We start from the raw sequence: 24,167 nt of genomic DNA, 5'->3' as shown, positions 1-24,167 counted from the left end.
AAAAACTTGATTGCAGAGGGAGAAATGTGTAACAATAATGGATAGAATTATGTGAAATGCTCTAAAATTACAAAAATGTATCATAAAGACATGGAAGAAATCAGGAAACTGTCAAAAATAACAAAAACTCACGTCAATGACCAGCTCTGGGGAATTGAAAAAGGCCTACAGTTGCTTGAGACTACTACAATTAGATGATGCCTATATAAAATCTGCTTTCAGGGTGAACTAGCTTGAACTGCAAGACCTGGGAATGTTGGAAGTTTGTTTAGATGTCCTCCACTAATGGGACAGCTTTTTGTTTTTCCAATTATGAGACCCATAAACAGCTACAATCTCTTGAGGGCCTCAGACAGCTCTTTTAATCCTACCATGATGTTCATTCTCTCTGCAACAGTCAGGAGAGACCAGACGAAATCTCTGAGGTTTAAACAGGGCAACAACCCTCAAAATACTGAGCAATGAAGTCTAAATGTAATGTTTATTCATTTCAAGTGGGAATAAAAGTGATTGTCCTAATTTATTCCTCACTATAAATTTAACGTTTTTACAGTTTACATTAATTGAATTGTTTAATGTCCTTAAAATGTATATTAAAATCCAAATATGTTAGAAAAACACACAGGCTGCTGTAGGGGGTTCTAATTTTTTTCCCATTGGCCACCAAGGGTTTTATTTTGTCTCACACAGCAAAGAAACTGAGGTCAAATGATCACACCTTTTGTTATCAAGAGGTCCTGCATCACAAGTGACTCAGTCCAGGTTTTAAAATGCAACAATTTCTGTTAAAACACACGTAGCTGAAGCATTTCTGTTGCTACTTGTTTCCTTTTTTAGTTGATCAGATCTTCTAGGAACCTTTAATAGTAAAACAGAATATTTTGTTTTTCCTTGTTCTGTAAATCAGATGCGGCACAGAACCACATCTATTACTTACCCTTCAAGACAGGAAAGATGAGAGAACATGGACTTTCAAGCAAGGCAGAATCTTTATAAAAATCAGAAAATGGCTGTAAGAAAATAGCTGCTCTCCTAACTTTGACCATACCTACAGCCAGAACCATAATTAAAAAGTCTAAAACTGGCACCGTCACAAACGCTGGGTGAAGACAAGGGTTTGATTGGTTCAAATTCTGAGTTTTAACATTGGTTAATTAGGTTTCACCCTAGTGGTAGCAAAACTCCCACGTTTCCCCAATAAGATGCACATCCTGCCTGAACAGGGCCAGACGCAAAGAAACGTCTTAATTTCTTATCAACTTCTATATTAACCTGCTTTGGTCCATTTTAGAGGCTGAAAGTACAAAAATCAGATCATCCAAATAACTTCACTGTAAGAGCAAACAGTGCTTCTATGGTGGAAAGTACTGGGAAGGCGGCTGGTCGTCTCCTAACTTGTAAAAATAGGAGTGCAGTGATTTAATGCTTTGGTTAATGCTGGAGTGTCAGGTAGTTTTTTTTTTATCGCTTTCATATTTGAAGCCAGCTTTTAATCACTTACAGAGAGAGTTTTCATACTGAAGAGTAGGATTAACAGTAAAACAAAAAAATGGATCAAAAGCACTGAGAAGCCACAGAGTTCAGCCTTCAGGCTCTGATGGACGAGTAACATGAAGCATAAATGAGATACAAGCCTCATAGAAAACATTAAGAAAGCATCGTTTTTCCTTATTGAAAAGAGGGATCATCATGTTTGATGATGTAGTATCTGCAGTTCTACACAGTAGGCTGCAGCAGCTCCTGCAGGTCGCACAAGGTTTCCTTCAAAGTGCGAGCCATTGTCTCTGCGTTTGTGTCCTCGCAGCAGTTGAAGGCAGTGACGGCGAAGTGGACGTGGTCCGCTTGGGGGTTGTAGCATACGGCGTACCCGTCGGGAACGAGGGGCCCGAAACACATCACACTGTCGGTGTTCGTGGGTACCTGGAGACACAAAACAAGAGATGACGAGGGTGAACATCTAAGGTCCATCTCAGGGAATTAGTATAACTTCCAAACAAGTGTACTTCATTGCACACAGAATGAAATATTTCAAGTGTCTGTTTCTGTACATTTTTTATGATTATGGCTTACCTTTAATGTAAACCCAAAATGTATCACACCTTTTTGTAAGACCAATAGAAAGTGACTTTTTAATACAGAAATATTGGCCTACTCTAAATTACGCCCATGTACTGTGCAGCATACACATTCAATACTTGGTTGGGGCTCCTTTTGCATGAATTACTGTATTAATGCGGCGCTGCATGGAGGCAATCAGCCTGTGGTTCTGCTAAGGTGTTCAGGAAGCTCAGGTTGCTTTGATAGTGGCCTTCGGATCATCTGCATTGTTGGATTTGGTGTCTCTCATCTTCCTCTTGATGATCCTCCTTAGATTCTCGTTGGGGTTTAGGACAGGAGAGTTTCCAGACCAGTCGAGCACAGGGATAACATGGCCATTAAAGCTGTACTGCAGGAATGGGAAATCACCTTCTTCTTAAAGTTTGACATGAGATGGAACCGTGAACTGCTCTGAAGTTTCCTGGTAGATGGCTGCTCTGACTATTGGATTAGATAATACCTAGGGGACCAACACCAGCAGATGACATGACTCCCGAAAATCATCCGAGTGTGGAAACACTCTGGATCTCGTTCAACTTGGTTTGCCTCTCCACTCAAGTCTCCAGTTAGTCAGGCTGTTTGTGCACCTTTTTCTGACACCATTGTTCCTTCCACTCAACTTTCCATTAATATGCTTGGATTCAGCACTCTGAACAGTCAGCTTCTTTAGCACGGACCTTTAGTGGCTCACCATGCTTCCGGATGGGTAGGATGTCTGTTGGGTCACAAGTCTCCCCTACAATTGAGTCGGCAATATTAAAGCCAGAGCATAACATCTATTTTAATCTTTTTGATTGTTCTTATGTTGAATTCAAAATTAATAGTAATGAATGCAGTAAATATATCACTCTGATGTAATGCACTCTGCCAGTGTTGTGCAGAGATGTATAGTGACAGGATCTTAGCCTTTAAAATGTGAGGTCTAAATACGGTCAATTTAATTTAATATATTAATTTTTTAGGTTGCCTTAGTATTTTTGACAACAAATGTAGATTTGAAGTGCAGTTTTGATTTCAGAGAAGATGTTGTAATTTTATTTCCAAAGCTTGAAGCTAGCACGCAGCTAGCGCAGATCTTCTGTGAGATAAATGTTAAAAGGAATAATTGTTTTTAACATGCTGCCTAAATATTACAGAAGAAATGTTAATCTCTGACAGTAATTTAAACAAAACCTGGAAGCTGGATATTCCCAAAATGAATGAGCAAGAAGTAAATTTACCACACACCCATATACTAAGTAAAATGGTAATGTTTTAGGGGAAACTTTTAAAATCGACAAATTCCCCTTTTTTTTCTGGTGCTTCAACTTGGAAGGAACAGACCTGTCCTGTCCGCAGCTTCCAGTGCGTCGCCAGGCCGTAAGCTGTGTCCATGAAGATTTTGGGAATGCTGCGTCCTTCCTCGATGGCCTGCAGCTTGAGCCCTAGCAGATGGCAGTCAATACCATGTCCTCTCAGAGCCTAAGCAGCATCAGAAGGAAAATATCATCATCGAAGGGTGCAGCTCATATAACAACCTGAAGAAAGCAGCTTATTGAGGTATTTACCTGTGCAGTCAGCTCGGAATAAGCATCCACTGCTTCTATGAGCAGCTCCAGCTTTGCTTCTCTCTGTGGAGAAAATATGATGACTCAAAGCTACAGAAAGACGCGGCTGAGCCAAAAACAAACCATTTCTCACCGATACAGTCAGATCATCGAAGGCCAGGATGAACTTCAGCGCCTGATTTGTCGGCGAACGGATGTACTCGGTCCTTCCTCCTCGAAACATCCTCTGTGAGGCGATATCGCAGGCAGGACACACCTCGTTGTGAACTCTGCAGGAAAACATCAGAGATATGAAACACATTGTAATGTCCTTCTCAGGTACTTCTGTGTAGTAAATGAACAAATAAAAGGTACATTCAGCATATCCAGGAAGTGAGATTCATGCACTGGATCTGCAGCTCAGAGCTCCTTTAAGAGGAGTGACAAAAAGAGTGCAAGTCCTATTTTTGTACGAGAAAGGAAGGAGCAGAGCGCCCTCAAGTGGTTATACAGTTTATCTGCAGCAGCTGCAGAGTACTCAGGATCTGGTCTGTCCCACATTTGCTGCTGCTACAAACCTTAAAGGGGATATAATATGGTGGAACCTGTCTAGGACTGAATACAGAAAGTAGATGACAAAATGGATATTATGGGAAAAATAAATATTTAATGAGGCTCAAAAACATTTTTGGGGTTCACAAAGAAATAATACAAGACTGCAATTGTGTAAAAATGTTGAATTCTAACATGTCTTTGCAAAATGCACTTTTTTATACAGTTTAAATTTGCTTTTCCATACAATGCGTATTTTTAATTAGCACTCCCCAGAAAAACAAACGTTTTGGACACTTAACTAGTGTCCAAAACACTACAGACTCCTATGTAACGCAGAGGTTTTATTTATCAAATATACTCATATTTATGTGGAGATCCTGGTGCTGACCTGTAGTAGGAGAGCTGCACAGCGACCTGGATGAAGGAGTTTGGACTCATGTTGTGCTCCTTGGGAAGCTCTTTACCAAACTTTTTAAAGTTGAACACATGGACGTCGAGGTCGTTGATCAGTCTGAAAGAGATGTGAAACATAAAGTCCTATTGATTTAACCATAACTCATTTCTGGTTTATACAGAGCGTACAGGCTCTTTGAACTATAATTGGATTTGATTTCATTTTTTCTGCTTCTAAGGAACCAGAGGACAATGATTTACAACTTTGTGCCAGAGGTTTGTAGGTTTAAAAACTGTCAAATTTCTCTAATTTCACCTACAAAACCACTGACTGCAAGGGGATGGATGGATGGATGCATAATTTTAAATATAAATGTGCAAATAAAAATATTTTTCCAATATTTTCCTTTCCCATCCATATCTAGAACTGAGAAATTCCAGAGGAGCCCTGGATTATTAAGAAAAACATATTAAATTAGAATGAAAAGGTTAATGAAATAAAATCAGGTTAGTGATTAACCAGAAAACGTGCAACTTTGATCAATTTTAATCCATATTTATACTTACTGCTCTCAGTGATAAATATGTCCATTAATATTTCAGTTGTATTCTAATATTTTGTGCATTCTGTGTTTATATTTGTAACTTTCCATATTTATTTACTATTTAATAGGAAATATTTCATATTTTTCTACCAGCGTGTGGTTATTTTTTATGATTATGAGCTCATCTTTACTTCATTTTTACATCTTTCAAGCCTTTGGTGTTTCTCTTTTACAACATTACAATTTTGTTTGCGTTTTTTCCCAGATTTTAGAGCCAGCTCGATAGTTAGGATGAATTGGAATGTATGTACCACACTTGAAATCTGTATAATAAATAAAAGTGAGATTGGAGACACGTTTTCATGTATACATGGAGATAATCTTATGCTTTCTTTTTTTTTTGCTGCCAAAACTGCTGCCTCTATTCAAAGAACCCGTAGCACATTTTCCCATCTCCCGTTAAAGTTCTTAGAATAAAAATATGATCCAATCAGAACTGGTCTGGCAGCTCAGATCCTCACAAAAAAACCATAATCCTGCATCGGCCAGAAAAAGGCTGATCAGTGCGTCTCCAGTTTTGTCCCACATCTCTAGTGGGGTCTATTCCTCCAAGAGAACAGATTCCTCTAATACAAGTTTAAACCAACTTTAATGATGTTGTAATGAAGTAACAACTACAACTAATTAGGTAATGACAAATGTTTTTCAAAGGGGCTACAACTTTTTCCAAAGAGTTTGCTTTTCTAAATAATATGTTAGCACCGTTTATGAAAGCTCCCATGAAACAGCCTCAGTCTGCAACAGAGGAGACATCTGTCATGTTCTTTTTTACAGTATGAAAGCAAAGCTTTGACCCTCACTACAATGTCAGCAGATGAAAGATTTATGAGTGCTCTGAAAATAAGCAGCACAGTATGGATGCTCTTTGTTGAGTCTGTGGTCCGAAAAAAAAAAAATCGACTTTCATAAACAAAGAAAGAAGATAAATTGGCTTAAACTTGTGTGGTTTTACTCTCCAGTTTTACTAAATTTCAGAGAAAGAGCAAACATCCAGCAGGAGGCCAGAGCTGATGCTCGACCTCAACAACAGAAAGCTCACATGTCCAGGTTCTGCTTGGCCTGCTCTATGTCCCTCTTGATGTCTCGGTCTATGTGGAAGTAGAGCTTCTTGGGCATCGGAAGAGGAACGAGTGGAGCCCTCTTTGGGTCGGGTTTCTCGCTGTGAACAAGAGCACAAACATTTTCATGAGTAAAAAAGAACATCAAAGCTATTTGGATTGTTTTTTCTAATGTTTCTTCACTGGGAGTTAAATCTTTAAATGTGTGGACATCAGGCTGTAGGTTTAGCCCCCCCCCCTACAGGCTATAACAAGTTTAAAAGTGACTTAATGTACCACAAGCTATAAAATATTCATGTTTACTAGTTCAGATGACCGATATTTACAGGAATGCTCCTTCTACCAATCAGATGCAAACCTCTCCAGACCCACCAGTGCTTTCTGGGCCAGAACAAAACACAAACTTAACTGCACATATGCTTCGAATATAGAAAGAGAGATAGAGATGGAAGGATGATAGTCGTGTGAATGGCAAAACGGATGGATGAATGGATGAAAAGATGAATGAATGAACAAACAGATGGATATGTTTACAGCTGCACAGATGAACTGATTGATGGATGGATGGATTTGACCTTTAGTTGGTGGGTTAAAAAAATAAAGCAATAAATAAGAAAGAAAACATGGAAAAACAAAAATGTTATCTGTAGTAAATTTTAGTTTTCTGGTTAAAATAAAACAACTGAATACAGTTACAAGGAACCTGATGAGTGAGGCTGCATTTAGGCTCAGTGTTAAAGAACGGAAGGATCTTGAACTTGAAACGTTTCTGCAGAGCTGCTTTCTAAAGCTGATTCAAAACATCAGTGAATCAAACCAACCAGAGACTCAAAGTGACAGTTTTTAGGAGGGCATCAAGTTTCACCACAAAAATCTGTGGTACATGTCTACAGGAATATTTTTACATTTATTTCTGATTAAAATAGTTTCTCCAGATCATAGCCGTGGATCTGCAGTGGACAGATCTCGTTTATCTGGCGTTGTGTTCGACACATTTGGAGTTTCAGGTTAAAAATCAATGCTAATAAACAAGCGTTCCTGAGTCTCTTCTTTAACAATCCTGTGAGACGGATCAATGCTGCATGATAGCGATGCAAACCTCCAGGAAAAGCCTACGGAGGTTTAAACACGTCCTGTGTGTCAGATTGCGTCCGTTCTAACATAATGCGCTCTGTTGTGCAGTCATGATAAAAAAAAAAGAAAAAAAAAGTACACACTCTTTCAATTCTATGATTGTCAGGACCCTATTAAAATGACCTGGCCTTTGTACCCTCACGTGAAAAAACATAACAGATTCCACATTGTCTTTATTAATTTAACAAGAACAAAGCCAAAGACAAAGAGGCGTGTGTAAAAAAGAAACAAGCACACCCCAGCTGCTTGAATGGGACTTAATAAATTGATCACTTATGTGACCGCCGCTGTAAAAGCAAGACTTCAATTATTGCTGCTCATCAATCTGGGAAGGCTCGAGAGGTCAATTTTAAACAATTCTATAACCATAAAGATTGTCTAATGTGGAAAAAATAGAAGACAGTTGCTAATTTTCCAGTAGGGGACATCCCAGCAAACCTACCCCAAATTTAGACTGGGAAATGTTGAAAAAATAGCAACAAAAACCTCAAGAGCTCCACCCAAGGCTCGAAGGACCTCAGCTAACATGTTTAATGTTAAGTTCATGATAGGGAATTAAAAAAATTTTAAAAATATGACTTGTTTGGAAGGGTTGTCAGGAGAAGATATTCTCTTTTTAAAAATAATATAACTTATAGATTTGCAAAGCTGCATCTGAATAAACACCAACATTTCTCCAGAAAATACCAAAGCAGTGATATATGACCATAACTTGCATTGCATTTCATGCTACAAACCCAAACACAGCATATCAGTGCAAACACCTGATATCAACTGTATAGTTTTGGATATTTTTCTTTAAGATTTTTTTAAAGATATTTTTTCGGCACTAGTGGCCTTTATTTATTTATTTTTTGACAGTAGGCAGACAGGAAAGAGGGGTAGAGAGAGGGGGAGACATTCGGCAAATGTCGCCGGGTCCAGGACTCGAACCCAGGACAGCCGCTTCGAGGACTGCAGCCTCTGCATATGGTGGCGCACTTAACCCCGACACCATCAGCACCGTGCCCTTCTTTAAGATTTAATCATTTTAAAACCTGGTTAAAACCAGATTGTGTTTGCTTTTTTTTTCTGATACATAAACCATTTAAAATGGGATCAATCGTTTCCAACAATCCTACAAACACTGGTGCTTAACCAACATGGTAGAAGACGTAGTGGCGGTAGTAGTAGCTGCAATAGTAGTCTCCAGAAGACTGACAGTGTAATCTTACCAGTACTCCAGTATATGGTGCAGCAGGTTTGCTATGGGCGGGCCCTCGGCAGTGGCCTGTTCGTACAGGAGACCCCATGAGCCATCCTCGCCTACCACAAACTGTTTAAACAAACACAGGTCAGAGTCAGCCAACTGCCAACACTCAATATGATTCTCTGTAGTTGTTCTATTATATGTCAGCACATCCACCTGCAGTGTTTTGTCAAACCATCGGTTTCCGCTGTTGGAGTACGTTCCGCCTCCATGCAGGATCTGAGCTGCCTTACGGCTGGCGTACCTGCAAGATAACACAAAAACAAGTTCTTAACACGATTCTTTAAAATCAGCCTTGCACAATCTGTAGTTTCAGTTCAAATACAGGAAGAGACAATTGCTCACTGCAGCCAACACAATCATATCTGTAGAGAGATTAGGCAACAGATTCAGCAAACACAGAAACACCAGAGAATGTGTGTTGGTGCACATACTTCTCATCCGATATCCTCATGACTGGAGAATCCAAGCACAGGGAGAAAAGCCCCGTCTCTATCATCCGCACCGACTCTTGGTTGAGTTTGTCTAAAAAATAAAAATAAAAAATGCTGACAAAATTAAAAAACATTCACAGCTTTTAATATTTACTCTACCTGCATGTCTAAAATACATCAAGATTTGCAATAAGATTAAACTAGGTTCTACTTTTAACAACTGGAGCCTCAGGGAGAATAAGCTGAATCTTTAAAGCTGAGCATTTTGAGAGAAATTACTTTTCTTAGACATAGTTTAAAGGTTTACATATCTCAGAAGTTTGTGTTTTAACCTGGAAAATAAAATCTCTCTCAATTAGAAAAGGAAGCCGCTAGAAGCTACTGCATCTGCAAGCGGCACTGCTAGAAGCATCACACTATGAAGACAAAAGTTGTGCTTCAAGAGTTCACTTGTTACTCAGCTCTCCTGACAGTTGACAACTGGAATAATTAGGCCCGAGCAGGAAAACTGCAAGGGCCTATTGTAATCGCTCGAATTCTTATTATTATTCTTCCGGGGACTTTTGGCGGCACAATATGGGGACTATCTCAAAACTCACCAAATTTTACCCAAAATTGTCCCCCGCGTGAAATTTTTGTTCTTTAATGTCGTCGTCAGTGGGCGTGGCCAAACCACTTAGCCACACCCCAAACGTGAGATAGGCCGAACCGTAAGTCGTACAGATCTGAAATTTGGCACAATGCTAGAACTCCTCAAACCAAGAAAAAAAGTATCTTGGGTGTATGCCCTAAAATGCACAGGAAGTCGGCCATTTTGGGTCAAAGGCCGATTTTTGCCCGTTTTTCACTTTTACTCACCTCGAACTTTAACAAACTCCTCCTAGGGATTTTCAGCTATTGGCTTCATATTTGGTCAATATGCAGTTAAGGCATGGGGGATTAAAAGTTATCAAAATCCTGAGTTTTTGGCCATGTTTAGGGGGCGTGGCCGGGGCACAAACTTGGCGTTCGCTCCGAGAGTCAAAAATTGCAATAACTTTCCCAAAAAAATTAAAAATTACAACAAAGTTGGCATGAAGGAGGACGTTCCGGTTCCCGACGATCCTATGGGGTCATATGCTGACATCACCAAAGCCACGCCCCCTCAGAACAGGAAGTCACTTTTTTCACTTGGAAAGTTGCCTCTCTGACCCTCTTGACCCAATCAACTTGAAAGTGTGTCAGAAAACAGATAACTAGTGGGTCTAACTTCGTTTGAGGCACAGTGTCTTTTCATAAAACGGCGTGGCCGTGGCGGCGCCGCGAATTCAGACGTCACGCCATGGCCATACGTTTGCCTCTAATTTCCACATAGATCTTCTGATCTGCATCACATTCAATGTGATTGATCCTTGTCCAGTCCCCCACAAAGATCTGATGACATATTCGGTGGGCGTGGCCTAATTCGTCCACAGCGCCCCCTAGAATATTTCAAAAAATCAGCCCCAAGACATGCTTTGACCGAGGATTGTGAAATTTGGTACACATATGTCACTTCTTAGGACCTACAAAAAAGTCTCTTGGAGCATTGGTCCAAACCCCACAGGAAGTCGGCCATTTTGGATTGAAGTTGCCATTTTGACCCTGTTTTGGCCGTTTCTAACCCGCATATCTGAGCGAACTCCTCCTACAGCGTTTCACTTAGAGACTTCAAAATAACTCAGTATACTCTTAAGGCATTGGGGATCAAAAGTTATCAAAAGCTTTTTGATACATGAAAGCATGTGGGCGTGGCCACGCCTCAAAATATGACTTCTCGCCATTAAAACACTAAATTGATATAGCTCCTACAAGGAAAGTCAGACAAATGAAACCTTCTGGGATTGATCTGCCTCTAGGCCTCAACAATATTCACTGATCAGATGCTGACATCATCGAAGCCCCGCCCCCTGAGAACAGGAAGTAGCAAGTTTTCCTTTACAGAGTCAATGTTTGATGTTCTTCACCTAATCAATGTGAAAATGTCCCAAGTAACAGATAACATGATGGTCTTAGACAGTCGACAGTACTGACTGCTTTAGCTGGAGGGTGTGAATATGATGGCGTGGCGAATTCTGATGTCACGCCACGGCCATACGTTTGGCTCTAAATTACACATGCATGGTTCGATTCACTCCAAACTCAATATGCTTGATCTTTGTCAGCCCCCAAACAGCTCTATTGGATTACATTGAAATTTGGATCTATAGCGCCCCCTAGGACACTTCAAGGGCTATATCTCCCTCACACATCATCGGATCCACTTGAAATGTAGTATACATGATCATGAGTTAATGATTGACATTTTGACACAGTCAATTGATGATGTCGTTTTAGCCCCACCCACAAACAAACAAGTGAGTGCAGCTTCCATCTGGAAGGTCAGATTTACTCGAAATTTTGAATGCTTTTTGCCAGACTGAAACTCTGCATGACCGAAGATTATATGACACTTTGCTAAAAGTGCCACCTACTGGCGACATGTTGAAGTGACGCGGTGTCATCGTATGTAGGAGGCGATGCCAGGCTCCTGCGGTCGCTCAACAGCCCGAGTTGCGCTGAGGGGTGCGAGGGCCTTCAAAGCTGCTTGCAGGTTTCTAAGCTCGTATAAAGGATTATTTCCCTGCTATCATGGAATATTACGCTGCTTTCAATCAGTTCCAGCTCAAATTAAACACTTAATCCAGAGCTCAAATGCTACTATTCTGCAGCTTTTAGAGGCATCCATTCTCCAACACTGCTGAATGAAATGAACAACCTGTTACCATGCAGAGCTGCATGACTGCTGATGAGGGGATTCAGCCATTTTATTCAGGTGTGCTGGAGCAAGGATGCAGCCAAAAATTGCAGAATACTAGCTCTCACGGACTAGGCTTGTGCTCTCCTGTTTAATGCTGATCACAGATTATTTAAAACACGGTTTGTGATTTGTAAATCTACTTGTGAATAGACAAGAAATTGCATTTTTTTGGCATTTAGACTACCCTAGATGGGCGACCAGTATGAAAATTGTAGAAGTTCTGAGGCAAGTTATTGGACATACATGATCAAATGTGGTCTGTGAAATTGTGTTTGTTGTAAATTCACAAAGTGAACAAACCTTTCCCACAAATTAAATCTATTTTTAGGAAACATTCTTTACTGAAGCAAAATACAGATGAGGCTGGACCATTTCAAGTTTAATATTGAGTTAGAGCTGAACAAAAGTAATCCAGACTCATTAACAGAATTTAAGTATCCCTTTATTCAAATGCTAAATAATAATAATTTGCGAACTGTTGTTCATTTTGGCCTACTTTGACTCATCTATTGTAGTCTGCCTTTATACCAAAGCCTTCATTACCTGTTGTAATCAGCAGCAAACCATTCACTGAGAATTAAATACCATTGAACCTTTTGACAGGTGTGCATACGACGATGCGCGGTCAAACCTCTTAGCAGACGGTTGTACGCCTCCCCCCACGTGTGGCGGTGTTCACTGGTCAGGATGCCCATAGGCTCCTTGTCGGTCTTCCAGGACTGAGACCTGATTCTGTGCAGCTGACTGTGGATCTGGCTCTCAGTCATCCGCGAGCCGTCGCTGTTGTAAACCTCCAGCTGGAAGAACTAGGACCAGAAGACAGATGGTGAGAGGAGAAGATAGAAGATGTAGTTCCCGTTAGAACTTATGCAGACCCACTATCAGCAACAATGTCATTAATTGGGGGCTTTTAATAAATAATTTCAATAGTTCTTTTGTGGCATGGAATGATTGTTGTATGTATAACTCAAATGATTCTTAAAAACAAGGTTTTTAAGAATGTATTTGAATTTATTGTGGATTTTCCCTTATTAACACTAGGGATGGATACCTTTCACATTTAAACTGATCCGGTACCGATACCTGGTACCTGGGAATCAATACCGGTGCCTCCTCAGATTAGAAGTATTCCCACCGCTGGTCTTGTACATTGAGTCACAAATATTGCAACGAGTGTAATCTGCATCGCATTTTGAAAAGTGGAGCCATACTTTCTATCAGCCATGCTTTGTTGACGGTACCAGCAGCTGCTGGCGTCATTACGCATTATGAACACACAATACTGTGTTCATGTCCGGCATGGAAAATTGCCCACTCTTCCACTCCCTCGGTGTCAAAATGATGCGTTTAGGTACAGTCTGATTATATGTGATTCGGTACTCGATAGTACCGACGGAATTCAGTTGGTACCAATAAAAGTACCAAATTTGGCACCCATCTCTAATTAACACAGGGTGATTATCATTCATACAGGCCTAAATTTCTATACACCCCACCACTATTTTTGGGTAAATGTCCCATATCAAGCTGCACCCTGACTGCAAACTTTTACGACTATTAACAATCTTCTGGCTTAATTCTAGCTTGATATTTAACCACTCTTCGGAGCAGAACCGGGTGTTCCGAATAATTGTCCTGTTGGAACACCCAGCTGTGTCCAGGTTTTAACCATTACTGTTTGATTTTAAGGTGAAGTTTGATAATTTTGAGTTATTTCTCTCCCTGAATTATTTTAGCCAGTTTGTGGAATCCATTAGTACCAATATCAGAGAAATAGTCCCACAGAATGCTGCTGCCAGCACCATGCACGACAGTTGGATCACTGTTCTTAGCTTTGAAAGCCTCACCAGGACTCCTCCTCACATACATCTTGTGGCCAAATATCTCAATGTGTCCCTTGACTGACCATAAAACCAGAAGGTATTGTAAATGACCATATGGGCAACAGAAATTTTTAGAGGAGCTTGAATGCATCAGCTTTAGAGCAGAAATCTTTGTCTTGGTGGTACTCTTCCAGTCCATGTTGACATTAGACTTGCTTCACTGTGGACAGTGACTCATGTTCCAGTTGCTGGTGATGGTTCCTAAGCTGTTCCTGAACATCATAACAAATTTCATTCCATCTGAGTGTGACAGTTTGGGTCAGATTGTTGAAACCTGGACACAAATGTTTGTTGAAACATTACAAAAAACACATCAGAACTGGTTTTGGAACATAGGAAGTAGGCAGACATTGGACTTCTGGAACAACCAGACCCCAATCCCATTCAAAATTTTAGGGCAATGCTTAAAGGCCGAATCCATTCCAATTCTGATAAGAAAAGGGACAAAAATTTTCAGCCAGAAAAATGCCAGAGGTTTGTTAAATATTTGTGGAGATATTGAGCCTGTATGAATAATTTAGAACCTGTTTGGATAAGAGAAAACCCACAATACATTGTGCAATTCATGCTGATAATGAGCAAAAAGACACTTCTGACAGGAAGTGATATTCATGAGACCATTACCACCATCAACCTATACGCTACTCCAAATCTGAAGGGTACCTTCAACTCTGACCTTTGTGGTGGGTTTGACAGATGAGCATTCTCACTATGAACAAAGCAAAAACTTTGTGTCCTAAATGTGGCTTACCACAGCTGATAGAGGCACAGAGTTCATTTAACTAAAGCCAGACTGGCCTGGACTCATTGGACAGTGAAGAACTGTGTGTAAAGAGCAGCTTAAAGAATAACTGTTCTGGCTGGACTCAAGTCGCTGTAACTTCTTGATAAAAATATTTAACAGCTTTGGGCCTTCAACCTGACCCTGGCCAAATCTGAACATATTTTAAACATCAAAAGCCTCCTTGAGTACATGAACCCTCTCTGTACTCACAGAGGTCCTTAAACGGCTGGTGAAACGTTTGAAGCCCTGAAACAGATGTAACACATTCCTTCCTCTTGGTCAAGGATCTTTGGTTTATCAGAATTGTTTCTTTTCATGGATCTGCTTAAAATTACAATACATCTCTGTGCCAAAAACACCAACACTACCATTTCAGGGGTGATGCATTAGGAAACCAAACAAGTAGCAATAAAAACAAAACATGGCCTCAGCGTTGGGGTTGAAAATCGATGCTGAGGTAAAAATAGACACCCCCCACCTGGTAGTTCCTGACCACTGTGATGTGTGTTGGCGAGCGCCGGGAGTTGCCGTAGTGAGCAACATAGTCGTGTTTGGGTCCGGGAATCCTGCAGGAGGAGAAGAGGAGCGGGTACAGCTCCATGCACAGAGGCTTCCTTCGCATGTACTCGACTGGCAGCTGCCCACTGATAGAAAGGCAAACATGCAACTGTTATGATTCCCATCGTTTTGCCAAAACTCAAGTAAAAGCATCACTTTGGGAGAAAGAACAAGATATAACAACCTAGAGTGTTTTTTTGGAGATGTGTCCTCCATTTACCATGATAAAAATAGTTGCGCAGGGTTTACTTAACTAATGCCAGATTGCCAATTATTCACAAAGCAGCAATGCATTCTGTGCAAAGGCCAGCCAAGAGAGCAGCAGTTGATTATAATATTTATACACTGCTCAAAAAAATAAAGGGAACACTCAAATAACACATCCTAGATGTGAATGAATGAAATATTCTCATTGAATACTTTGTTCTGTACAAAGTTGAATGTTCTGACAACAAAATCACACAAAAATCATCAACAGAAATCAAATTTATTAACCAATGGAGGCCTGGATTTAGAGTCACACACAACATTAAATTAAATTAAATTCAATTCAAAGATACTTTATTGATCCCTGAGGGGGATTCCAGTACAACCCATCCAAACATACATCATGACACAAGACAAGGGGGGGACGGGTCACCGAGGCTTTGCTGCCCACTCACAGGCGCTGCCCTTGTTAGATGAGAAAAGAGGCCACATTAGGTAAGTAGAGGGAAAAAATCATATTTCACTCTTTATCCATAGCAGGACACAGTTTGAGGTTGCAAAAAACCTCAGCACAAAGAAGCAACACGTTTACAAAACAACATCATGCTTGGAACGGTGAAGGTGGTGTGAGGGGGTGCATTTGTTTATCTTGAGCATGTGTGTGTGTGCAAGTAAGTCCATGAAGCAATGTCACAGAGGCCATTGTCCTTGATGATTCGTTGGGATGTTCTTCAAATGGCCACAAAGTTCTGAGCAGGTCCACAGATGTCCTCAGGGAAGGGAGGGAGCAGAGGGAGCAGAGCATCATGTTTACATAACTTCCAGGAGAAGTTGAAGATAACCAGCCATCAAGGCCGTGTAGGGGAGCCAGATTCAGAAAAAAAATAATTATTTGGGTTAGGTTGATTCTTAATTTTCCGTCAGCCTTGAGAGTCTCGCTGGTGCTTCTCAAAGGCGAATCCAAACAGCCAAATTCATGGTCTTTCGCCAGATCCGAGCAAACAACTTTCTCCAAGATTTATCCCATTTCACCCCTGAGTCCAGGAACCGCAACCTGCCTGCGATCCTGTATAAGGATCACATCCAGTCTGCGATTCAGCTCACGTAACATCTCAGTCTGAGTGTTGATCGCTCTGAAGATCCCATCACACATCCCAGGAAGCCTTACAATGGCCAGAACAGCTGCTGACATTCTCCGAATTTCTCGATATGCCAGGTAACCGCTGACTCCAAAAAGCAGAAATCCTGATATCAAACATCCAATTATATACACATCTTCAACATCCTCGACTGACATTATCAACAAACACACAATCCTCCACTTCTGCCAGGAGTCCATCGTGTATCCGGAGAAAAATGTCCCGTCCGGGCAAGCGGGCTCTCCCAACCCCTGTCTTCTCGTCGAGAAAATTTGATCAATTGCATTGAGAGACCAGCTGACCAAATCCATATTTTGGAAGAATTTGGAAGATATGCAAAAAGAGGCTCCAAAAAGACAAGACACAGAGCTGAAGCAGGGCAGATATGTGCGGGAGACAGAGGAAAAGCGTCCACCTCCACCGAGAGCAGGAAAAGAAGAGAAAAGAAGTGGAAAAACACACTACAGGCTGATCCAACTTTGATATAATGTCCTTAAAACAAGTCAAAATGAGGCTCAGTATTGTGTGTGACCTCCACGTGTCTGTATGACCTCCCTACAACGCCTGGGCATGCTCCTGATGAGACGGTGGATGGTCTCCTGAGGGATCTCCTCCCAGACCTGGACTAAAGCATCCGCCAACTCCTGGACAGTCTGTGGTGCAACGTGACGTTGGTGGATGGAGCGAGACATGATGTCCCAGATGTGCTCAATCAGATTCAGGTCTGGAGAACAGGCGGGCCAGTCCATAGCTTCAATGTCTTCATCTTGCAGGAACTGCTGACACACTCCAGCCACATGAGGTCTAGCATTGACCTGCATTAGGAGGAACCCAGGACCAACCGCACCAGCATATGGTCTCACAAGGGGTCTGAGGATCTCATCTTGATACCTAATGGCAGTCAGACTACCTCTGGCAAGAGCATTTCTTTGGAGGGGCCACGCGGCCCTCCAAAGAAATGCCACCCCGCACAATTACTGACCCACTGCCAAACCGGTCATGCTGAAGGATGTTGCAGGCAGCAGATCTCTCTCCACGGTATCTCCAGACTCTGTCACGTCTGTCACATGTGTTCAGTGTGAACCTGCTTTCATCTGTGAAGAGCACAGGGCACCAGTGGCTAATCCTGGTGTTCTCTGGCAAATGCCAAGCGTCCTGCACGGTGTGGACGTCGGGCCCTCATACCATCCTCATGGAGTTGGTTTCTAACCGTTTGTGCAGACACATGCACATTTGTGGCCTGCTGGAGGTCATTTTGCAGGGCTCTGACAGTACTCCTCCTGTTCCTCCTTGCAAAAAGGTGGAGGTAGCGGTTGTTGGAGTTGTCCTTCTAAACTCCTGCGTGTTCGTTTATTTGGTCAAAGCATCTTAATTCTGCACGAGAAAAACCAAACTTAAATGTCTAAGAAAACAAAACACGGACAAGAGGTTGAAGCTGATTCACCTGGCCGGTGAAGAGAGGTGCTGCATCTGCGTAGTCAGGAACACATATGTTTTTCTCTCCCCTCCACCGTTCTTTTATTGAACACACACATACTACAAGAAATATACATTTTACATTTGTTGTGCAGCCCTTCTCAGTTTTCTCACACATTCTTTTGCTGAAAGTCAGTTTCCCACACGTCTTCAGGAATCTTCAGGGAGAGGAGTTACCATGCCTTCCTAATACACTGCCAGCTTCTCACGATACAGACAGAAAACACCTGCAAGTTTTAACCTTAAATAATAAACACTCATCGTGACCACACTAGAAGCTACTGTTTAAGGATTTTTCTAACTCTCAAAAGCATAACTAAAGACTCCTAATAATAATCAATCTATAAGCAGCAAATCCCAAATATATCTTAGCTTTAACTACTAATGATAAGGCATTTATACTAATGATAAGGCATTTATATTTCCACAATTCCCCCTTTTGAAGTCTGTTAAGACTTCACTAAAAGAATACAAAAAGTAAACGTCTATACCAGAAGCCTAATCACAGCGGACTTGAATCAAATTCTCAACACCCCTTCAGGCTCCTCCTCGTCATCGAGGATAACCAACAAAGGCATCATATGAAGGGTGTGGTTGCCTTGCCTTCTGGGTTGTTGCCCTCCTACGGCCTCCTCCACGTCTCCTGGTGTACTGGCCTGTCTCCTGGTAGCGCCTCCAGGTTCTGGACTCTACGCTGACAGACACAGCAAACCTTCTTGCCACAGCTGGCATTGATGTGCCATCCTGGATGAGCTGCACTACCTGAGCTACTTGTGTGGGTTGTAGAGTCCGTCTCATGCTACCACGAGTGTGAAAGCACCACCAACATTCAAAAGTGACCAAAACATCAGCCAGAAAGCATCGGTACTGAGAAGTGGTCTGTGGTCCCCACCTGCAGAACCACTCCTTTATTGAGTGTCTTGCTAATCACCAAAGATTTCCTCCTGTTGTCTTTTCCATTTGAACAACAAGATGTGAAATTGATTGTCAATCAGTGTTGCTTCCTAAGTGGACAGTTTGATTTCACAGAAGTTTGATTTACTTGGAGTTATATTGTGTTGTTTAAGTGTTCCCTTTATTTTTTTCAGCAGTGTACATCATCTGCTGACAACAACACAGAATAAAATGAAGAAGCCAAATATAAGTGTGTTATTCCTTCATGTAGTATTTGAGTCAAGTATTTGGCTCATTACGTTTCACTTCAAATCAGAGCTGCACAAAACATCAAATTTGAATGGTTGTTGTAATATCAACATTTGCAATATTCCTACTGCAAATGGTCGCTTGGATGTAATGTTTCTAGGATATTATAACACAAGCTCCATGCAGGCATATTCTGCCAATAATACCTCCGGCCTGTTAGATGAACTTTCACTGACCTCAGTGAACCACTCTTAATGTATATTTATTTAGTGGTTTAGATGCTGATGCTCATAAAGACTGTGGAGGACATTGTGATGAAGGAAACTTAAAATACTGAGGAAAATGTCCTTACATATCCTTATTCCAATATTCAGTACCTAAAGTAGTTGCATGTTTTCCTCATATTGTGCAGCCCTGGCGTAAATTGTGCTGTTCCTGTGACACAAAATGATTTTGTCTAGGTAGAAAAACTGGATTCAATTTGGCAACTTAAGTTTTCAGTTACAGAAACCCTTCACTCCTCTTCCAGGGTATGAAAAATAACAGTCCGAAAATAAATTCCTGTATTCAAGTCATGCCTGTTTAAAGATTTTCCTTTTCATCTGAGTTAGTAGTGAATAACTATCAACTATTAAATTTTAATTTCCAAAACTTATCACAACAGGAACGCTTTGTAATTTTGTTACAGCATGGTAATACCTGAAGTCCCTAGCCAGAACAACACATGGAGCAAATGATTTTCAATGCACTACTAAAAAACACAAACCAAAAAAAAACAATAAATAAATAAATAAAAAGTCAAGGGAAGAAGCATTGAATCAATGTACCTAAAATGGTATGACAAACAAAATGTGATTTAGGACCTAGTATGGAAAATCTGGGAGAATGAAGACTTTAAAATACACAATCATTCAACTAAAATAAAAAAGTATTAAGAAATAATTACTAAAACTAATACACAAGAGGAGGTAAACAGCCTGTTGATATCCTTTAATCCATTAGGGCTTCAGATCAGGTCCCGGTACTGAGCTGCAGATACTCTTACAGTCAGTCCAAGTAAATTTAGCCACAGATTAACTTCATACAGCCAGCAAACACACGGCGACGCCAGCTGGATGAAACATAAGACAGCCGACAACAAGAGTGCAAAATGATGCGTGCAGCACGTGAACAGGCGGAGGAATGACTTTCATGTGTTGGAGTGGGGTCGTGTTCTACGGAGTTATTATAAAATGCAAAACTCACTTGTGCATTTTGGCCTTGAAGTCCAGAACCGCTGCTATCAATTTGGATGCAAACCTGTGAAGAAACAGACATGTTGTTACCATCATGTATTAGATTTAAAGGTTTTAATGCTTAATGCAACAGTACCTGTGAGAACTCCCAGTACATAAAAATAAAGGAATGTCAAAGTTAAAATAAATAGCAGGATAAGTATTTTTTTGACCTAGTTGCACTCATGTTTGACTTTTATCATGCAGAATGCTTCCTCTCCTGATAAGTGAGGCCTATATTATCTAACCCTTCTCCAGAAGAAAACAAAACCAAACAGCTCGACTACCACCGCTCAAGATAAGAAAGTCTTAACACCACAAGTAAACAGCTTCTTCATGCATGTTTGCAACTGGTGATTATGTGTCAAACTGTTTCTCAACACCAGAACTCACAGCAGCTGGCTCCTCCAGTCGTTATAATCCCTGCGAGGCAGAGAGATGGCCGGGTTCGAGTGAACCGCGAGGGGCTGCCTGCTCTCCAGGTATGCCCACTGCACCCACCAGTCTGAGATCTGAAAGGACAACGCAGAGGTCAGCGAGGAATGTCAAGGTCAAAGCTGGGGCTCGCAGAAGATATGCTCCTCCACAAACACTGAGATAATACCTATTTGGTATGTGTTATTAGCCCTGTTGGTTCAGTGCTTCCAATAATAAGTGCCATTAAAAAAAACAATAAAGGAAAATATCAAAGATTAATGTATTTTTTAATTTGTAATGTTTCTGTATTTAATTTCTTGAATTTTTACTATTTTCACCAAAAAACAAACAAACTTATATGCAGTAAATTTTAAACAAAAAAAAAGGTACTTCTTCTGTCACACAGAAAAGCTTTTAAAAGCATCTTAAAAGAACTTAATACTACATTGAAAGCACCAATATAATACATCTACATGTTTATGGTGTATTATTACTACATAAATTACTTAAATGTATGTGACTATTTTAAAAACACTTCATGTATGCATGTGGTATCAGTGGTATTTACTTAATTCAACATCCATCCATCGGGCGAGAGGCAGGGGCCTTAAATTATTATTTAAACTTTAATTTGTTGGATCTTTTAAATATTAAATAATTTATTTTATACATCAAAATTTTATACTGATTATTTCTATGGATGAAAAATCTATAAAATGATAGTTCTCAAAATTTTCTAAAATATCTTATTTATTTATGTTTACATGTTTTTATTATTCATATTACACTTATTTGATTGTTTATATCAAACATTTGTATTTAAAATTTTGTTTTTAATATCTACCATAAAAAGTACTATTTAAGTATAAACTAATCTATTTTTATACATGCGCTAACTTTAAAAATGTTTTCCTTTTCATCCTACATCAAAATATTTGAAATGACAATAATTATATTTTATTTCACGATTAATTTTTTTACTTAAGTAAAATAAATACTAATGAAATATTTAGATGATTAAATATTTCAAGTGTCCCTATTCAGTTATTATTCAAGATTAAAATATTTTTGGCTCATAATTAAAAAATTGCTACATACATTTCGTAAGTAAGCAAATAAAATAACATATCAACATTTGATACTTACATTAATGATTTTGTTTTACTTTTCTTGATTAAGGACATGTGTTATTAGATATTAGATGTCATTTTTACTTTCTAGTTAAAATTTTATTTCCTTTCTTCACAATAAACACTTAACTAAACCCTTTTTGGTGCCAACACAAAAATCTGGGTGCCATATTTAGAGAAGGACTAAATTAAGCCACATTAGAGGCATTTTTCTTACTTATTGTTTATGAATGACCTGAACTTTATTTGGTCAACAGGCAGTATTTTCGAACCATGTCTCCTAAATCTTCTGTTTATGTTTTCTTGTCTTTGTGAGCATTTTTCCGTTATTACAACTTTTACTTTTTCTTGTTTCTTTGTCCCTAACTCATTTAAATCAACTTCAAAGACGTGCTTATGCGTCTTACAGGACATTTTGGGAGCCTGCTCGTGTCATTTTTAACCAATAGAAACGATGCATCCACCCATATCCAGCTTTAACATGTGTCTGTTCCACACACCCAGTTCTTGGTGTGCCTGGCTCTTCTCTCCAGCCCCTCCTGCAGCTGCTGTCCCAGCCCTCCGGGCCTCCCGAACTCCTGCACCATCCTACGGGTGTGGTTGAGCTCCTCCGGGGGCAGCAGGGGTTCCAGGGCCCAAAGATAGCCCTGCAGGGTCTGGGTCAGTGGGGGTACCGGCTGGAGGGGCACGGTGGAGTAGAAACATGACTCATGCCTCGGGGAAACCTGCAGAAAGAGGGAAGCGTGTTTGTCTGTTTACTGTACGTCTGATATGACTTTCCACTGGAGTTTGACCAGAAGGAAGGAGCGTCCACGGAACGGATCATCGCTGGAAATGTAGAAGATATGATAGTTGCAACATCCACTACTTCCTATTTAGTCACCAGCTGTGAGAAATAAGCCCGTTTGTCACTCAGGCTTGAAGGTCAACAAAAACAGCATGGAAATAACTCGATAAAACAAAAAACTTACCAGAGACAGCCATGCTCTGCAGGTTCTCGGGTGAATATTCCTGAAAATCATATTTCCTCGGATCAGCACTCCACTCTGTGGAGCATGTGTGAACGCAAAGACACCTTCTCCTTTATATCCACAGACGTTTTTAGCTCAGATCGCTGAAGTGAAGCCCTGACCTCCTCTTACTTCTCCGCCATGGAGCCACACGGCAGCCCTCATTGCCCGACGCACAACTTTCTCAGAGAAGTTGTCTATTCGGACCGGAAAACAACACCTCTTCTCTCCGGTGGTTGTTCCTTCCAGCAGCGAACATGCAGAGCCTCACGTAGTAGACAAAAGCTCGAAGATGACTGCTGCTGGCTGCTGCCGCCGCCGCTGCTGCACACGTACTGACGTAAAACGTTTCCGTAAACAGCTACGTGACCGTACGTGTCCGACCCGCGAAATAAGGGTGCAGTACCGTGCCTGGGCAACGGGTGCCGCTGTTACGACCCCAAAACGAAGCAGTAAACAGCAGGTGATAAACCCTAAGCAAAAACTATTTAAAAACGTCAAACACCGCCAAATAAATCAGACATAGTAAAAGTTGCAGTAGTGCTTCCACTTGAAAAATATTCTTTTATGTCTTACTTTTACACAGGTACCAAAGGTTTGCATGTAGACCTTTTAATTGTGGAGCTATATTTGATTTATTTATGTTACCTAATTTCAGGCGGAAATTGCTCTAAAACCCCTCTGGGCTTATTTAAATTATTAATGATCCATTTATTTTTTTAAAGTATGTATTTCCAATTTATTCAAATAATGAAATATATAAATATTTTACCAGAAGTTCAAAAAATTTATTTAATTTAATACTTAGAGGATTTGTATTCCTTTATTATAATTTTATTAGTTCATTTCAGATACCACATATATAAATATTCAAAGGATTGTGAAGTAGTAACAGATAAAAAAAAACATCATGGCTTACTCCACCAAAGAATTATGAAATTATTAAATTGACATAAAAAGGGGTTTTAACCTAAAACTTAATCAAATTTTTCAGAATTTCATAAATATTTATAAATGTAATCATTCATTTCGTGCAGGTATTTACAATTTTATTTAATTTCTATTCCTAGAAATACTAGAGAAGAATAATAAAAAAATAGAAAGTACAAAAATAGTATAAATTGGGAAACGGCATGTAATAATAACATTAGGGTTACATTTGTTTTGAAGTTATAGTGAGGTTCTCACTCAAAAAAACAATGACAATTTTTATGTGGTTTCTAGACAAACTAAATTTAGCCTCCATCTATGTTTTAAAAGCTTTTTTTAAGTCATGA

At 40.1% G+C, this 24,167-nt stretch overlaps 1 protein-coding gene across 1 annotated transcript; it reads right to left on the bottom strand.

Annotated features, from left to right (window-relative positions):
• Positions 1 to 639: 639 nt before the first annotated feature.
• cratb (carnitine O-acetyltransferase b) lies at positions 640 to 23,225 on the bottom strand. Its single transcript, XM_047383447.1, has 15 exons — positions 22,852 to 23,225; positions 22,381 to 22,605; positions 20,727 to 20,845; positions 20,305 to 20,358; positions 15,015 to 15,180; positions 12,501 to 12,675; positions 9,052 to 9,142; positions 8,774 to 8,861; positions 8,583 to 8,683; positions 6,216 to 6,335; positions 4,567 to 4,689; positions 3,778 to 3,913; positions 3,645 to 3,707; positions 3,421 to 3,558; positions 640 to 1,920 (listed from the first exon to the last, which is right to left on the bottom strand). Exons 1-15 carry the CDS (start codon positions 22,900 to 22,902, stop codon positions 1,717 to 1,719), a joined length of 1,854 nt encoding a protein of 617 aa, XP_047239403.1. The 5' UTR covers positions 22,903 to 23,225; the 3' UTR covers positions 640 to 1,716.
• Between the last annotated feature and the right edge of the window lie 942 nt (positions 23,226 to 24,167).

This window comes from Girardinichthys multiradiatus, chromosome 13 (genome assembly GCF_021462225.1).
Source record: "Girardinichthys multiradiatus isolate DD_20200921_A chromosome 13, DD_fGirMul_XY1, whole genome shotgun sequence".
NCBI lineage: Eukaryota > Metazoa > Chordata > Actinopteri > Cyprinodontiformes > Goodeidae > Girardinichthys > Girardinichthys multiradiatus.
Note: the sequence above shows the minus strand (reverse complement) of the source record. Positions and strands in the feature narration are given on the sequence as shown.